Source organism: Rhamphochromis sp. 'chilingali' (assembly GCF_963969265.1).
Source record: "Rhamphochromis sp. 'chilingali' genome assembly, chromosome: 9".
Lineage (NCBI taxonomy): Eukaryota > Metazoa > Chordata > Actinopteri > Cichliformes > Cichlidae > Rhamphochromis > Rhamphochromis sp. 'chilingali'.
Window position 1 is genome coordinate 30219776 of NC_137936.1, and position 13797 is coordinate 30233572.

The 13797-nt window shown below is 38.5% G+C and overlaps 1 protein-coding gene across 3 annotated transcripts in view; it reads left to right on the forward strand.

Annotated features, from left to right (window-relative positions):
- The window catches only part of arhgef10la (Rho guanine nucleotide exchange factor (GEF) 10-like a), a 125031-nt gene that overhangs the window by 8746 nt on the left and 102488 nt on the right, over positions 1 to 13797 (forward strand). For all 3 annotated transcript variants that reach the window (XM_080890589.1, XM_080890587.1, XM_080890588.1), the window contains exons 2-3: positions 5608 to 5898; positions 10974 to 11001. In XM_080890589.1, coding sequence (XP_080746715.1) covers positions 5613 to 5898; positions 10974 to 11001 — 314 coding nt within the window. In that variant the 5' untranslated portion in view covers positions 5608 to 5612. The remainder of the gene's footprint in view (positions 1 to 5607; positions 5899 to 10973; positions 11002 to 13797) is intronic.

Consider the following 13797-nt stretch of genomic DNA (forward strand, 5'->3'; position numbering starts at 1 on the left):
TGTTTCCTTGATTAATGTGACATCACCAGCAAATGTGCTGTTGTGAGCTGACATTACAACCAAATCTCTGTACAGCAGAGGGCATATGAAGGCCAAAATGGTTCTTGAATGAATAATACATCCCCATATGTCTGAACAGTGAAAACATGACAGCAGATCTGGGAGAAAGTAGGAATAAACGATCAAAAATCTGTAAAGATAGCCCTCTTATCATATTGTGCTTACAGTGTGTTATTGTATTACACCTGGCCTTTGGCACAGGCGCCTTGTGAATCTCTCGTGATCATTCATAAAGTATAAACCAATAAGGCTTATCTTCTGGGTTCAAAGTCTTTGGTAGGGCAAGTCTATGTGTAAGCAAATCCATGAAATCCACAAATGTCTGTGAACAGCCTCCCACTCAAATTGTTACACCTTTTGACAGCCAAAGAAAGACATATTCCGTTTGTTCTCAAAGAACTGTTTGCAGTTACTAAATTGGCCAAGTCACATTTATATCTCCTGATAGGAAGTCCACCGGGATGCTGAAGAAAAGATGAAGAAGGAAGGAATGCCAGCGGCAGAATCATCTCTGCCTGGCACTGTTTGTTCCTGTCAATGGTCTGCTAGTCTCTCATTGTCTGCTGAGTGTTTGTGTGCCACTTTCTGTAAAGGAAAACCCTAAAGTAGTGGTGCTCTCAGTGACTCTCTGTTGGATCTTTCCAATGCTGTTTATTCAGTCATCACCAGCTGCTGTTCTTTGCTTTTGTCTATAGATATGTACAACATAGTCAGCCACTGACTGTTGGCTGTGAGGTTTATCTGTATTTGGTCTAGTACTAAATATGAAGCCCAGCAGTTGTTTTTTGTCTTCTAACTTTAAACTCTGTGATTTAATTTAATTTTTAAAGAAAATTATGCACCCTTACTGCTTTGTTAAGCTGTTAAGTAAACTGCAATAGAGAGATGAGATGGAATCGTGGAGCACAAATTGGATGCCAGGGACCCACAAGATTTCACTCAGTAATCAAAGACAGCACACTTTGAATGGAAATAAAATGCAGACGAGAACAATACTAAATATGCAAATCCAACAACTGCCACATTTAAAGTACGACAAGGTTTCAGCTACAAGGTACTCTGTAAATGTGTGTCCTGGCACAGCCTAAAAAAGACGCATTTTGCACTTTCCCTGTACACATACATCCCTCCTCTCATTACCACATTTGGTGCACAGTGAGGGAGTTTTCAGAGCCCTATGTAGGTCAGGGACAGGGTGTGTAGGAGTTGGTTTCATCTCTATTCTGTGATGTATCTCATTTTCCCCACAAGAATAGCTTTCACAAGCTTGAATCTTTTTGATGGCTTGTCCAAATGCTTTCTTTCAAAGAAAGTTTGCTCAGAATACCTGTCATTTTAATTCTGAGGGGGCTACTTCAAGTTAAAGATTCTGAGTTGCGGTTTTCTATTAGTATTCACAAGCAGAACCTTTGTTTAAACCACCAGCTATCCTGTTGTCTTGAATTAATTCATAAACATCAATATTTCCATTGTCATTCATGTGTTGGCTCAGACCAAGTCTATAGTGAAGAAATGAGAATGATTCTCCATCCAGTAAGGCTTTCATCTGTGGAAGCACAACAGCAGAAACTTTCCAGTGAACTTAGTGTTAAGCTTGGCTGATGTTTATTTTTTCACTATTTTATATTTTTACCCTACTGACATTTCAGTCTGGCATGTGTATGATAAAGATGGTGAAATTTACATTCACCTAAATAAATAAATAAATAAATACATACATACATACATACATACATACATACATACATACATACATACATACATACATACATACATAAAATGAACCAGTATAAAGGAAAGGTATGAACAGTGGGCAGACTAAATGATTGAACTTTTCTACTTGGCTAGCTGACACCAGATAGGCTACTATGTTAAACTATAGGGCTGTTATAATGATATATATCGGATGATGATATAAAAACATCTATCGTTTCATTTTAGCTATCGTTTGTTTCGTGGTGTCGCAAAATAAAATGTTTACGGCAATATTTTTTCATCGTTTTGATGGTCACTGTAGTGGCTATATTAATTTCTTAAAGTTCTCTTTCTGTTAAATTTTATATAACCACACTAGGGATGGACAAGCGCCTGTTTTTATGCGTTGTGGTTAGCAACCACGACGGTAACACCATCGCGTGTCCGCTTGTTTATGTTCCACATAAACCTTTCACAATAAAGCTCAAGATCCTGTTGAGACTTTTCAAAATAAACGGAATCACGTGAAAGAGCAGATTATTTACGGATGAGAATTAAAAAAGAGCCGCCAGGTGCTAAAAAATAAACCTTAGACTCAAACGTTAGAACAGGCTTTTCCCCGCAGCACGCCGTGTAATAAATACTCACAAAGAAAACGGCGGCCTTTACAACTTATGTCTAAAAATGTGTAGTTTCATTCCCGCAAGACGAGCTGCCCGAGATTCACAGAATTTACAGAAAATTTTACATTTTTGTGATTTATATCGTTATTGGACGATAGAATTCTTATATCGGGATATGAGATTTTGGTCATATCGCACAGCCCTATTAAACTAATTATGTTATCAGGTGCTACAGTCAATGACTGGCACTGTACCCCAACAGTTCCCCTCCCCCATTATAGCTATAAACATGAATACTGAAAAGTATAATGGGGGGGTCTGTCCAAGCCTTTCCAAAAGGGTCACTGTTGACCACTCAGCTGAATTCTGCTGACATACTTTTTCAACTGTAAATAATACTAAGACATTCAGTTTCATAAAGAAAAAGTTAAACACCATTGCTGATAAGTTATTGCAGTAACAACCCAGCTCATGTTCATTATTTGGGTAATAGTAGCTCAGTGCTATCACTTAGCTTAACTTAGGAAGACACTGATTTCGGAGCACATGAGTGTATGCAATTCAAACTTTGGGAAGTACCTCTCATAAGAGGTCATTCATCAGCTCATGAAGCCGTAGCTTTAAAGCATGATCTCACTTAAAAATTGTCAAACAAAAGGAAAAGTGTTGAAGAGATTCTTTGCTGACAGTCAGTGACCCCAACTGTTCCAGTGTGTGGTGCGTTTATTAGCTGACTTCTGCACCTTGAGAAAATGTGTGTGGTTGCATAATGGTTCCTGATGTGGTTTTATAATGTTCTTTTTCTGCTTGCATTTTTTTGTATTTGTGTGTAACGCCCAGAAGTGGTCGAGTGTACATGTGTGAATGTAAGTGACACTATCAGTGTAAGTCTCCTTTCTCTCTCCCTGTGAGGTTTTACTCTCTTTAGTCGCAGCTTTCTAAAACAGTCCACAAAGCAGTATCTGTGTTGGCTAGCTCACCTTTATCACTCAGAATACCCCCCCAATTTTATTAGGTACACTTTAATTCTCACAGTCTCACATTTCAACAGGTAGCTAGGCTCGGTTAAATTTTCCACCACCATCCCTCGGATGGCATTTTCATGTAGGAATGTACATTGCGTGACCTTAATACAGGTCATGGAATCCAGTATCAATTTAGTAGAACGAGGAGGGTCTTTTAAAAAAATGTTTTTAAAAGGGATTTCTAAATACACCAGCATAATGCAATACTGTGATATTGCACAAACCCCGTTGAAACATTCATGCATTCCTGCTACTTCTTTCCTTAAAAAAATCCTCCTTTCTTTTACAAAGAGATACAGCCATAGGCTACACAGCCATGATCCAAATGTCTAGTGAATTAATCAGTACCTCACTGCAGTGACGAATGTAGAAACAATGCTTTTGGAGGACAGAACAGAAGTTTTTTCATCCACAAAAGAGTCATTGTTGAGTTGACCAGGGAGTGGGCCGAATGGAGAAACTGTGTATGTGGTACAGAGGTTGTGAAAGAGGTCAAAGGCTGTGTTGGCATGCAGTTGTTAACAAGCAGAGAACCAGTTTCTGAGGAAAGGCTTGTGCTCTCTATTAAATTGTTCTGTTTTATGTTAATTTAAATACCCACAAATGTTAGCAATATTCCAACATTTTCCTAAAACTATTGTTAAGTTTTGGGGACTTGAATCAGTCCTTGTGTTCCTTAAAAAACACTTCCAAAATCACCATTTCCAATCTCTACAAAAATGCATGCTTAACTTTATCTAACATGAGGTAAGTCAGATGAATCAACACGATAGCTTCTTAAGTTAGTCTACGGCCTTCCTCTGCAGAATATCCTGTGTTCCCAGAAGCAATGTTTTTCCTTTTTTTTTTTTTTAGCAGCAATGCAAAGAGTGAACTATAATAAAACACCAACTTAAAAACACATTCAGTTATTTTGTGTTATTTTAATTACCCGAAAAGGAAAATGGACAGAAGAAAGAACAAAATAACACTCTAGTGTTCACGTTGGTATGTTATTGGTGTTTTAAGATTACAATGAAAACTAATGAACCTACTCTTCAAACACATTTGCTTTAGGATTGAAAGCCATCACTAAACCAGAAGCACAGCACAAATAAACATCATCCAAATTGAGCTGTCAGCATGCAGTAAAAGCTAATGAGAGCCATAACAGACATTATCCTTGTATCCAGGTCAAACAAAATTGCTCACAATGATTTTTACAATCCTCAAGCAACATGTTTCATGGCTGTGTTCCCGTGCATCCCGTGTTTAGCTGTCATTTTCCCAAAGCAGTCTGACAAACTGCCCCCCCTAATCCCAACAATGTTCCAGCACTGGAAGCAGTTTGGTGCTAATCGAAATGCAAAGCAGATGCTGGGTTCAGCCGTGGTGCACTAAAATGGGCCGAAATGGAGTAAGTACAACATATTTAATAATTGGAGCAATTTAGTGCCTTGTGGGAATGTGTGCCATAGAAATTATAAAACAACAAAATAAAACAGAATTTTGAAAGTGCGATTGTGAAATCACAATGAAATGGCCTTTATTATGTGTACCAGTATGAAAGATTCTAAAATCATAATGTATTTATTGAGAAGACAAGATGAATTCAGCTTCTTCTTACAGTGTTCTCTATGCATTCATAAAACAGTTATCTGTTGTGTGAATGACTTCATTTCCTTAGTATTTAAAAAAGTGTACACGAATCTTATGTCCAAAACAAAAAGTCCAGTGTTCATCCTTTTGTTCTGAACACACTGCAAGGTTAAAAGTTCATTTTTTTCCAGTTTGGTGTTGTTTAGTACAACAGAGATCTTTATCTCCTACTTCTTTGTGTCTCTTAAGCAGCTTTGGTATGTTTGCAAAGTTAAGACGACATTCCAGTCTTCGAGCTTATTTACCTTTTTGCCTTGATCCTGGTATTAAAATTGCAGTGATGAGAGTTAAAACAACATACTTAATGTCTGCACAATGTTTTTTGATGGACCAGCTTATTATTAGACTTGGGATGATATAACCACCACCTTTTCTCTGCTTTCTACTTGGAGTGTATTATCACCCTGTCATTCAGTGCGTCAAGTAACCTTATCTTTTTCAATGCTGAGGTCTTTTTTTGATTACGTGGACACGATACTTTTTCTTGTTTTGTTCTCTAAGTTATTATCTGTTATGAAAATGCTATAAACAAAACCATTTACACTAGACGTTTCACTCTTTTTCAGCGATTATGTCTACTGTGGTGTCTCAGCAACTGCTAAAAGAGGATGGAGAGGATGATGACGAGGAGCAAGGAGAAGAGTTTGAGTTTGATGACAGTACAGATGAGGATAAACTTCAGGAAGACAGTAAGACGGTCACAGACTGTGTCAAACCTGTCCACGCATCAAAGCATGAAGACAACGTGACATCAGGCAGCGTCTCACAAACATTTACTGACAGCACAACTACAACTTCACCTTCTGCTGGACCAGACGGCGTTGCCACCAAGGATCCAGTTTCAGTTTCTACCACAGGTAACTAGTGTCCAGAAGTAAAAGGGGTATCAGGCAAATGGTCATGTGGCTTCTTAGTTATGTATTTTGTAAAATAATAAATACATTCTACAAAACAGCATAAATAATTGGCCAATCTGATGTGTACACTGGGGGCTGTGTGATTATCGTTATTATATTTTAAGGAGAAAAGTCAGCTTCTTCAAACAGTTATTTATAGTAAACAGATGTGCTATTTATTTATTTATTTATTTTTTAGATATTTTTAAATGTCAAGGGATTTGCCAATTTTACATTTGAACTGAAACAGTCCCTTTGAAATCCTTTTAAGACCACCCATTTACTCACATTTTTATCTTCCACTACAAAACTTAACTCTATCAAACATATCAAAGCCACACATCAAACAGATAAAACCATGGGATTTCATACTCACTTTGGCTGATGGACTACATACAGTCCAAGTCGGTCTCAATTGAAATGATTGTGCAATACCATATATTAAGAAAAATAACCTTCAGAAATGCCTTTTTTCCTTACATTTTTTTTTTAATTTAAGAAGAGGATTTTATTAAAAAACCAAGTGAAAGGCCGCTCTTGCTCAGCTTGCTTAAAAATTTCCCAGGCATCAGAAAGTATTAGGCTATTTCCTGTAAAATTATCTTCTGATTTAAGGCAGTTTCCATTTACAAAACAGATGATGAACAGCCTGAGAGCCTACTGCCATGCGGTACAATGTAAGCTTCACAGTGGAGAGGCACAAAAACTGACAATTACAGTCTTTGTGCTTCAAACAACTTGTCTAGATCTAGAATTACTTATAATTTTCCAGACATTTTCACACCTGCACAGCAATGCTGGCAGCAGCACAAAAGATGAAGATATTAATTTTATTAAAACGTAATGCTAGCCATCCAAAGTGGACCCAAGTTGTGGCCTCCGGCCGCATGTTTGGCACTCCTCAAATATTAACAAACCGCCAGCCAACATGCCGACGCTTGTCACAGAGCAACAGCAGCCTGCAGACACAATCTACCTTTGCATAATAACTGTATATGATTGCATTCACAGCAACGAGCTACCGCAAGGTAACTTCGGGCGGCGATCGTGTGGGTAGCTGTTAACTTGCTCTTTACGGAAGTTATATTCCTTGTTTTTTGCTTTTTGCGAACTGTCTTTTCATCTATGTACAACCCTGCATCAACAGCTTTATTGGGCACGCGGTAAGGCTAGCCTTTCTTGTACAGCCTCTAAAATGGACACAGGTAAACAAACGGATATGAACAGAAATATCTAAAATAAGTAATTTACTCGTGTAGGCATCGACAAAAAATAGTAATCCAATCCATGTCCTGAAATTATTGACGAAACTAGCTGGCATATTTAGATATGACGTTACTCAAACTCAGTACTGGGTAGCCGCATAAACTTGTTCATGGACAGCAGTTAGCGGTCATCGGCTTTTAAGGTAGTAAAAGACTGTCGCGGTAAGAGATGCGCAATGCTTTTTCTTAGACGTATAACTACTTTTTTATGCATTGTGTCCCGAAAACGGGTAACGTGACACCCAGAACACTCTCTGAACACCTCTAGCCTGAGCAGCAGCGTAATAGACGTGGCTCGTTGGTCTAGGGGTATGATTCTCGCTTAGGGTGCGAGAGGTCCCGGGTTCAAATCCCGGACGAGCCCTAGGTATGTTTCATTTTTATTAGTAAAATTCACCAGTATAGGTAAGAGAGCTTCTCTTTCAGCATGCAGTGGTTATTTGTGCATATTTATCTTACAGTTCTATTTCTGTACATACCTGCTTCATTTTCTTTAATAATTTGCCTCATGTTTGCTGTTTTGCCATTATTGACGTTAAGGACTTCAGTGAATTACACAGAGTCGGTAGGTACTTTCAGCTGCCCCTTTGTTTCCCAAGGGGTTATGACAGGACATGAATCACATGTGTGATTTGGCACAGACTTTTTTTTCCCTTCCTCGGGATGGGCATCTGGTGTAATATCTGCTCCCTGAGGCTGGGTGTTTCTCCTCCTGGCTTCTCCCAAGAATCTTTTGCAAACACGATGACTGTGTAACCTACATCATAGATTTACCACCTTCATAATAGTACTTAGTCTGTTTTCATTGTTATGTTTTCTTAGTACTACAATACAGCTGGGGTAGGCACATGACCCTCCATGACCCTGAATTAGATAAGCAGAAGAGAATGAATGGATGGGTGGATGGATTATAATTACTCATGTAAAAATTTCCAGATGTGGAAATACTGTATAATTTATAAAAATGTTTTTAATAAGCATCCAAAGCTTTGCATTCAAAGTTTTACATCCTCCTGTCTTTTGGTCTAAAAAGCAAATAAATGTCTGTCAAATGTAGTGAGGTAGAAGTATGAAATAGAATAAAGTCAGCAGTATAAGTGAAAATGACTGTGTGGTTGGCTGTACAGGCGTTTCAAGTCATCAAAATGATACCTATTCTGGTTACAAAACTCTATTAAAAGTACACTGAAAGTACAAATGGAATAAAATGGAGCTTTCTTATCGACAAAAGTGAAGGTTACTGTTTTGATATTTTTCACCTGTGAAACCCACAAGCTCCAGCCCTGTGTTATATTACGCAACTTCCATTAAACTGCCCCTGGGCATAACGGTGAACTGCACCTACTATGCCACTGCCTAATAGCTCATCTCAGGTAAGCTGAGATGTAAATGTGATTTTTCATCACTTAATGTGATCTAATCTGTTTTCTGTAGCGAGGCAGAGTCTCAGTGACTTCAACCAGTTGCTTGTGGATTTAATCTCTCCTTAAAAGGATTTAATTGTTGCCCGAAGCAGACAGGCGTTAGAGAGCAGAGTTAACTAATTGGATGAACTTATGTAGATATAAGTATGGGGGTGGTTGTAGCTCAGGTGGCAGAGCAGGTCAGCCGCTAATCAGAAGGTCGGTGGTTCGATCCCAGGCTGCCTCCTGGCTGCATGCCAAATATCCTTGGGCAAGATACTAACCCCATGTTTGCCTACTGGTGGTGGTCAGAGGGCCCTGTGGCGCCAGTGTCCGGCAGCCTCGCCTCTGTCAGTGCGCCCCAGGGCAGCTGTGGCTACAATGTAGCTTGTCATCACCAATGGGTGAATGACTGAATGTAGTGTAAAGTGCTTTGGGGTCCTTAGGGACTAGAAAAGTGCTATACATTTATATTTCAGGGTTTGTGCGGGTGCTTAAAATGCTTGAATTTTAATGGTGTATTTAATGTTGTATTTTCAAGGTTTGAAAAGTGCTTGAATTTCAGATGTGGTGCTTGAAAGTGTAACTGTATTTCATTCACCACAAATAACTATCTGATTGAATAGTTTTCTTACCAGACAGAGAAATAAAATGAGTCGCAAAATGTAAAAGAAAAATTTCCCCGCCTGGGCTGCCTTGTGTCTGTTTCAACGTGTGATCCCGCCCCTGCCTCGGCCAGTCGGTGATCTGTGCGCTAACATACCTGTAGGCTGCTGTTTTAATGTGTTTGTAGTCTCAAGTTAGTGTGTTGCCTTGTGTAGTTAGTGTGAATGTCACAGTGAATGTCACAGTTGCTGCAAAAAAGCCACCAAAGGCAGATTGCAGTGTAAATGCTGAGTGACACACCTGCTGTCAGACCTGCAGGTTTATCCCTGCGCTGTTCTCATCTGTTTTATAGTGGACACAAACTTTTTTTTGGAGTTGCATAAATAATTTGTGTGCCTTCTTATTTGATGCAGAACACCTGATTGTTCTGTACATACTTTTAAATGGTTATATAAAAAAACGTCTGAGCCTTGGCTGCATTTTTAGGTAAATAGTACCATATAACTTTGTTGTTTGCAAAACTGTGCATATTTTTTAAAAATGTACAATTTGTATTTGCATTACAAGTTATGAAAATGATTCGTTAAACATGCTTGTGGTTTTTACAGTCAAAAATATCACTTTCTACTCGTATTTAAAATTTTGTCTGAATTTAGATAAATTGTGCTGATACAGTTTGTCAAAATGAGAAAATAACAGATTGGCAAGATGAACAGGTGAAATATAGAGGCCAAATCAAAAGTAGTCAAAAACATCCAGTTATACCCTGGACCCCAGAGGGTTAAAGGCTAAAAGCAAAGTTGTCACCAAGTACTGTTTATATTTGTGTGTATTGCTGCAGCTTTTTTGAGTATTAACTTGGTGCCTTTGGGTGAAATAATGGTAATATGAGGGACCGATCCATATGGTCACAAAGACAAGTCATTTGTTTCTGTGCTAAGTACCAGAGTTCCCCGGCTTTCATTCAAAATGTGTTTATCATCAGCACCTACACATTAAACTACTTAAACACTATAAATGTCTTCAAGCTCACACTGAGGCCGGTGCTGGAAAAGTTTGAAAAGGGACCTTGAAAGTGCTTAAAAAGCTTGAATTTGATCCTGAAAAAGGCGTATGAACCCTGATATTTACTACCTGGCTAATGTTGCCAAATAGGCCCTGGTAATTACATGCTCAGATAAAGAGGGAGATTTAGGTCTTGGAGAAGTTCTGTTGGACAAAGTGGAGTGATTAGTCCTTAATTAAAAAGCTTTTTTAGCAAGTATGTGTGGTAATCCGTTAAGTGGGCTGTGAGATGCGTAGGGGAATTCTGAGTGTCGATAACAGTGTGTAGTGGAGGTCTTATGTAATCGAGAGCTGAGAGCAGCTAAAATGTAGATTCTTCCCTCACTTGGATGACTCAAGCTTTTGTGAAAGGTGCCAAAGTAGATTGATTGTAGCCTTTGATTAAGGGCACCTTTTTTTTTTTTTTGTACAGAACGTATGCCATCAGAATACATTACAATCATGCAAATCACTTTTAGCTGTGGTTTATACACATATTGCTTCACTTTTAGTAACACTCATGAGTTTATTTAAATTCTAAACACAAATTTAGTTTATGAAAATTTCTGCATACGAGTAGTAAATAAATAATAAATACACCAGAGTCACAAAATGTCTTTTTATCACGTGGTAAAGTTTCATTTTAAAGTTTGTACGTAGTGCTTCATTTTCTTCGGAATAATTTGCCTCATGCTTGCTGTTTTGCTCTTTTTGACAGATGTTCCAGTTACTGAGTCACCCAACTGGTAAGTTGCCTTTGATTATGATCAGACCATGGGGAAAATCACTAAAGGGTGGTGGAGAAAGTAAACTCATTACTATTATGTCATTACGCCTGCGATAATGTCATGCTTGCACTTCATCCAAACACGACATTGAGTGGGAGATACTGTGACGTTATAACATTAAATGCCAGATGACATGTCACAGATAATGACGAGGTGATGTCAAGTATGAAGTGCTTCTGCTGATACAGTTCTAGAGGGAAATCACTGGATTGCCTGACTCACAATGATGCATACAGTATATTAGGATTAGCCTCATCTATAATTCCTAATGTAGTAATGTAAATTTTGCAAGTCTTTTTTGCAATGCAATTTAGTTTTCTTCATATAGCACCAAATCATAACATATATCAACTTAGCACACTTTACATAGTAAAGACTAGACCTGGTTTCTCTCCATTATCCTTTGCAAATGTCTCCCTAGTGGAAATGAAGCAAGTCTAAATGTATGCATGTACTGACAGTGAGGTGCATGTCGATTACAAAAACGGGGACAGCGTTTCTGCGAAGACCCGTGTGTTTTAGTATTTAGTATTTATTTTAGTATTTATTTATTTATTGTCATTGTCAAGAACAATGAAATTGCGTTTGGGGCTTCCATACAACCCAAAAAAAAGAAGAAAATAATAAATACCCCTTAAAACCCAAGTGTACATATTTAACCCAGTGTGACTCCAATGCAATAAGACAATCCTTAGCAATAATGTTCGTAGAAATTCAGACAAAGACCTGAGAAACATGACAAAATACAACAATGCAACCCATTCAATATTATTGTACTGTGAGATATGATATCAGATATGATAGTTATCTATTTAAGAAAGAGGGGGGGGGCAGGAGGGGGAAGAGAATAAAGATATGATGCACCAATGCAGACCAGTTCATTGCTATTAAGAAGTTGGATATGGTTATTGTCCGTGAGAGGGGGGCAGAGAGTTCAGGAGCCTCACAGCCTGTGGATACAGGCTGTGTTTGTTTTTGTTATTGCTTTGAGTAGAACAAATTGAATTCCATTATTCTTCATTGTATAAGTGTTGTGGTACCTGTTAAAGCCCTGCACATATGGAACGCCCACAAGTTCATTCCATTTTTTTTTGTTGTTGGTGTTGTTGCTGATTAGACTTCTTAGAACTGTGTGGGCGTGTATGACTATAAATGACAGCTCCCTCCCTCGCCTGTTAGCTTTGCTCTGAGTTGTGGGGGAGGACTCCATGTACTCATATCTGTACACAGAGTCCTCACATAATTCCAAGCAGAAGTCTGACTGCCTCCAACCTGAGGAGTGGTCTAATCAGCCAGAATAGCTGAATATGCTTGTGTGGGTGTACAGGGACATTAGGAGGCAGATCACGGCATAACTTGGCGCATAATACTAACTGCGTGGTTCTCTTCCACGGGGAGTACATTTTACTTATTTTTGTTGTGCTTTTGGAAATATTACATATAATATTTGACATTCACGAATGAAACTTTCTACATCCATGAATACATGATAATCCAGTACCTGACTCTGAATCATTGGAAATGTAAAATGAACAGCAGACAAAATATCCATTCCTGAGAAGGTGCATGAAATGACCTTGATATTGATGCAGTCAGAAATCATCTTTCATGCAGTTAAGATGATTTGCTGTGAGGCGTCTGCATAGTAAATGATGATTTGATAGTTTATTGATTCCACTAAGGAAACTGTCTTTTTGCCTCCTGCTCTCCACGGGGAGGTCAGCAGTCAAAGTCACTTACAGAACAGAAACCCAGACACTAACGGGCAGAATTAGAGTTTCTCCAAAGCATATTTCAGCTCATGGTGTGTTTGAACTCACCGTAAGCTTGAAAGGCAGTCATCCTATTAAATCCCCAAAGGTAAAATCCATTGCGCCAGTCAATAATAATGAAAATAAAGTGAACACTGAAATTAGCCGCAATATACAAACACTTGACTTACACTGGTTATATAGTTACAGCTGAACTTATCAAGAGGTAGATTATCCTAGATTCTAAGTGGTATGTTTGCTTTAAAAAAGGACAGTTCTATCTACCTATAATCACTCAGGATTCACGACTCAAGTGTAGAGCAAAAACTGACCCGTGTGTTTCAGTCCCACAGGAGAGATATTCTGGCACACATTTAAGAAAAAAGCTGTACAATGTCAGTGATAGAAAGGTGTCAGAACACAGGAAAGATTGCTGTGTGTGGATATATGTAGCGACAGACTGGTCAAAGAGCCCACACTGACCCCATCTCCTATGTTGAAAGTGCTTTAATAGGCATGTGAGTGAATGGAAGTAGACGTGGTCTGATGAGTCACGTTTGCTGTTACACCGTGTGGTTGACTGTCTATGTGGCAGCAGGACACACTATTTAAAAAAGGCTGCAGAGGCACGCTATGGGCAGTATACTTTGTCTTAGCATTGATTTAGATTTTATTTATCAGTGTCGTGCTTCGGCAGAATTATAGCTCTTACTCTACTACAAAAATAGTTTCGGAATAGATTTAGGTATTGACTTGGCCTCTGAATTCCCTGGTGCTCCGATCAAATATCTGGGGATTGTGCTGGAAAATTTAGCTGTTTTTTGTTCTTCTTAGCTTTGTAGCTTATACTGCTTTTTGTACTATCTTTTACACACTGACCTTGTGTGCAGTTCTATTGTTTTTAGTTCTGTCTATGAAAAAAACATTAAAACTACAAAAAAAGACCAAAAAACCCCCTTTGGTTTGAGATCTCATCAGAATAATTTCTCTCTACCCTCTGTGC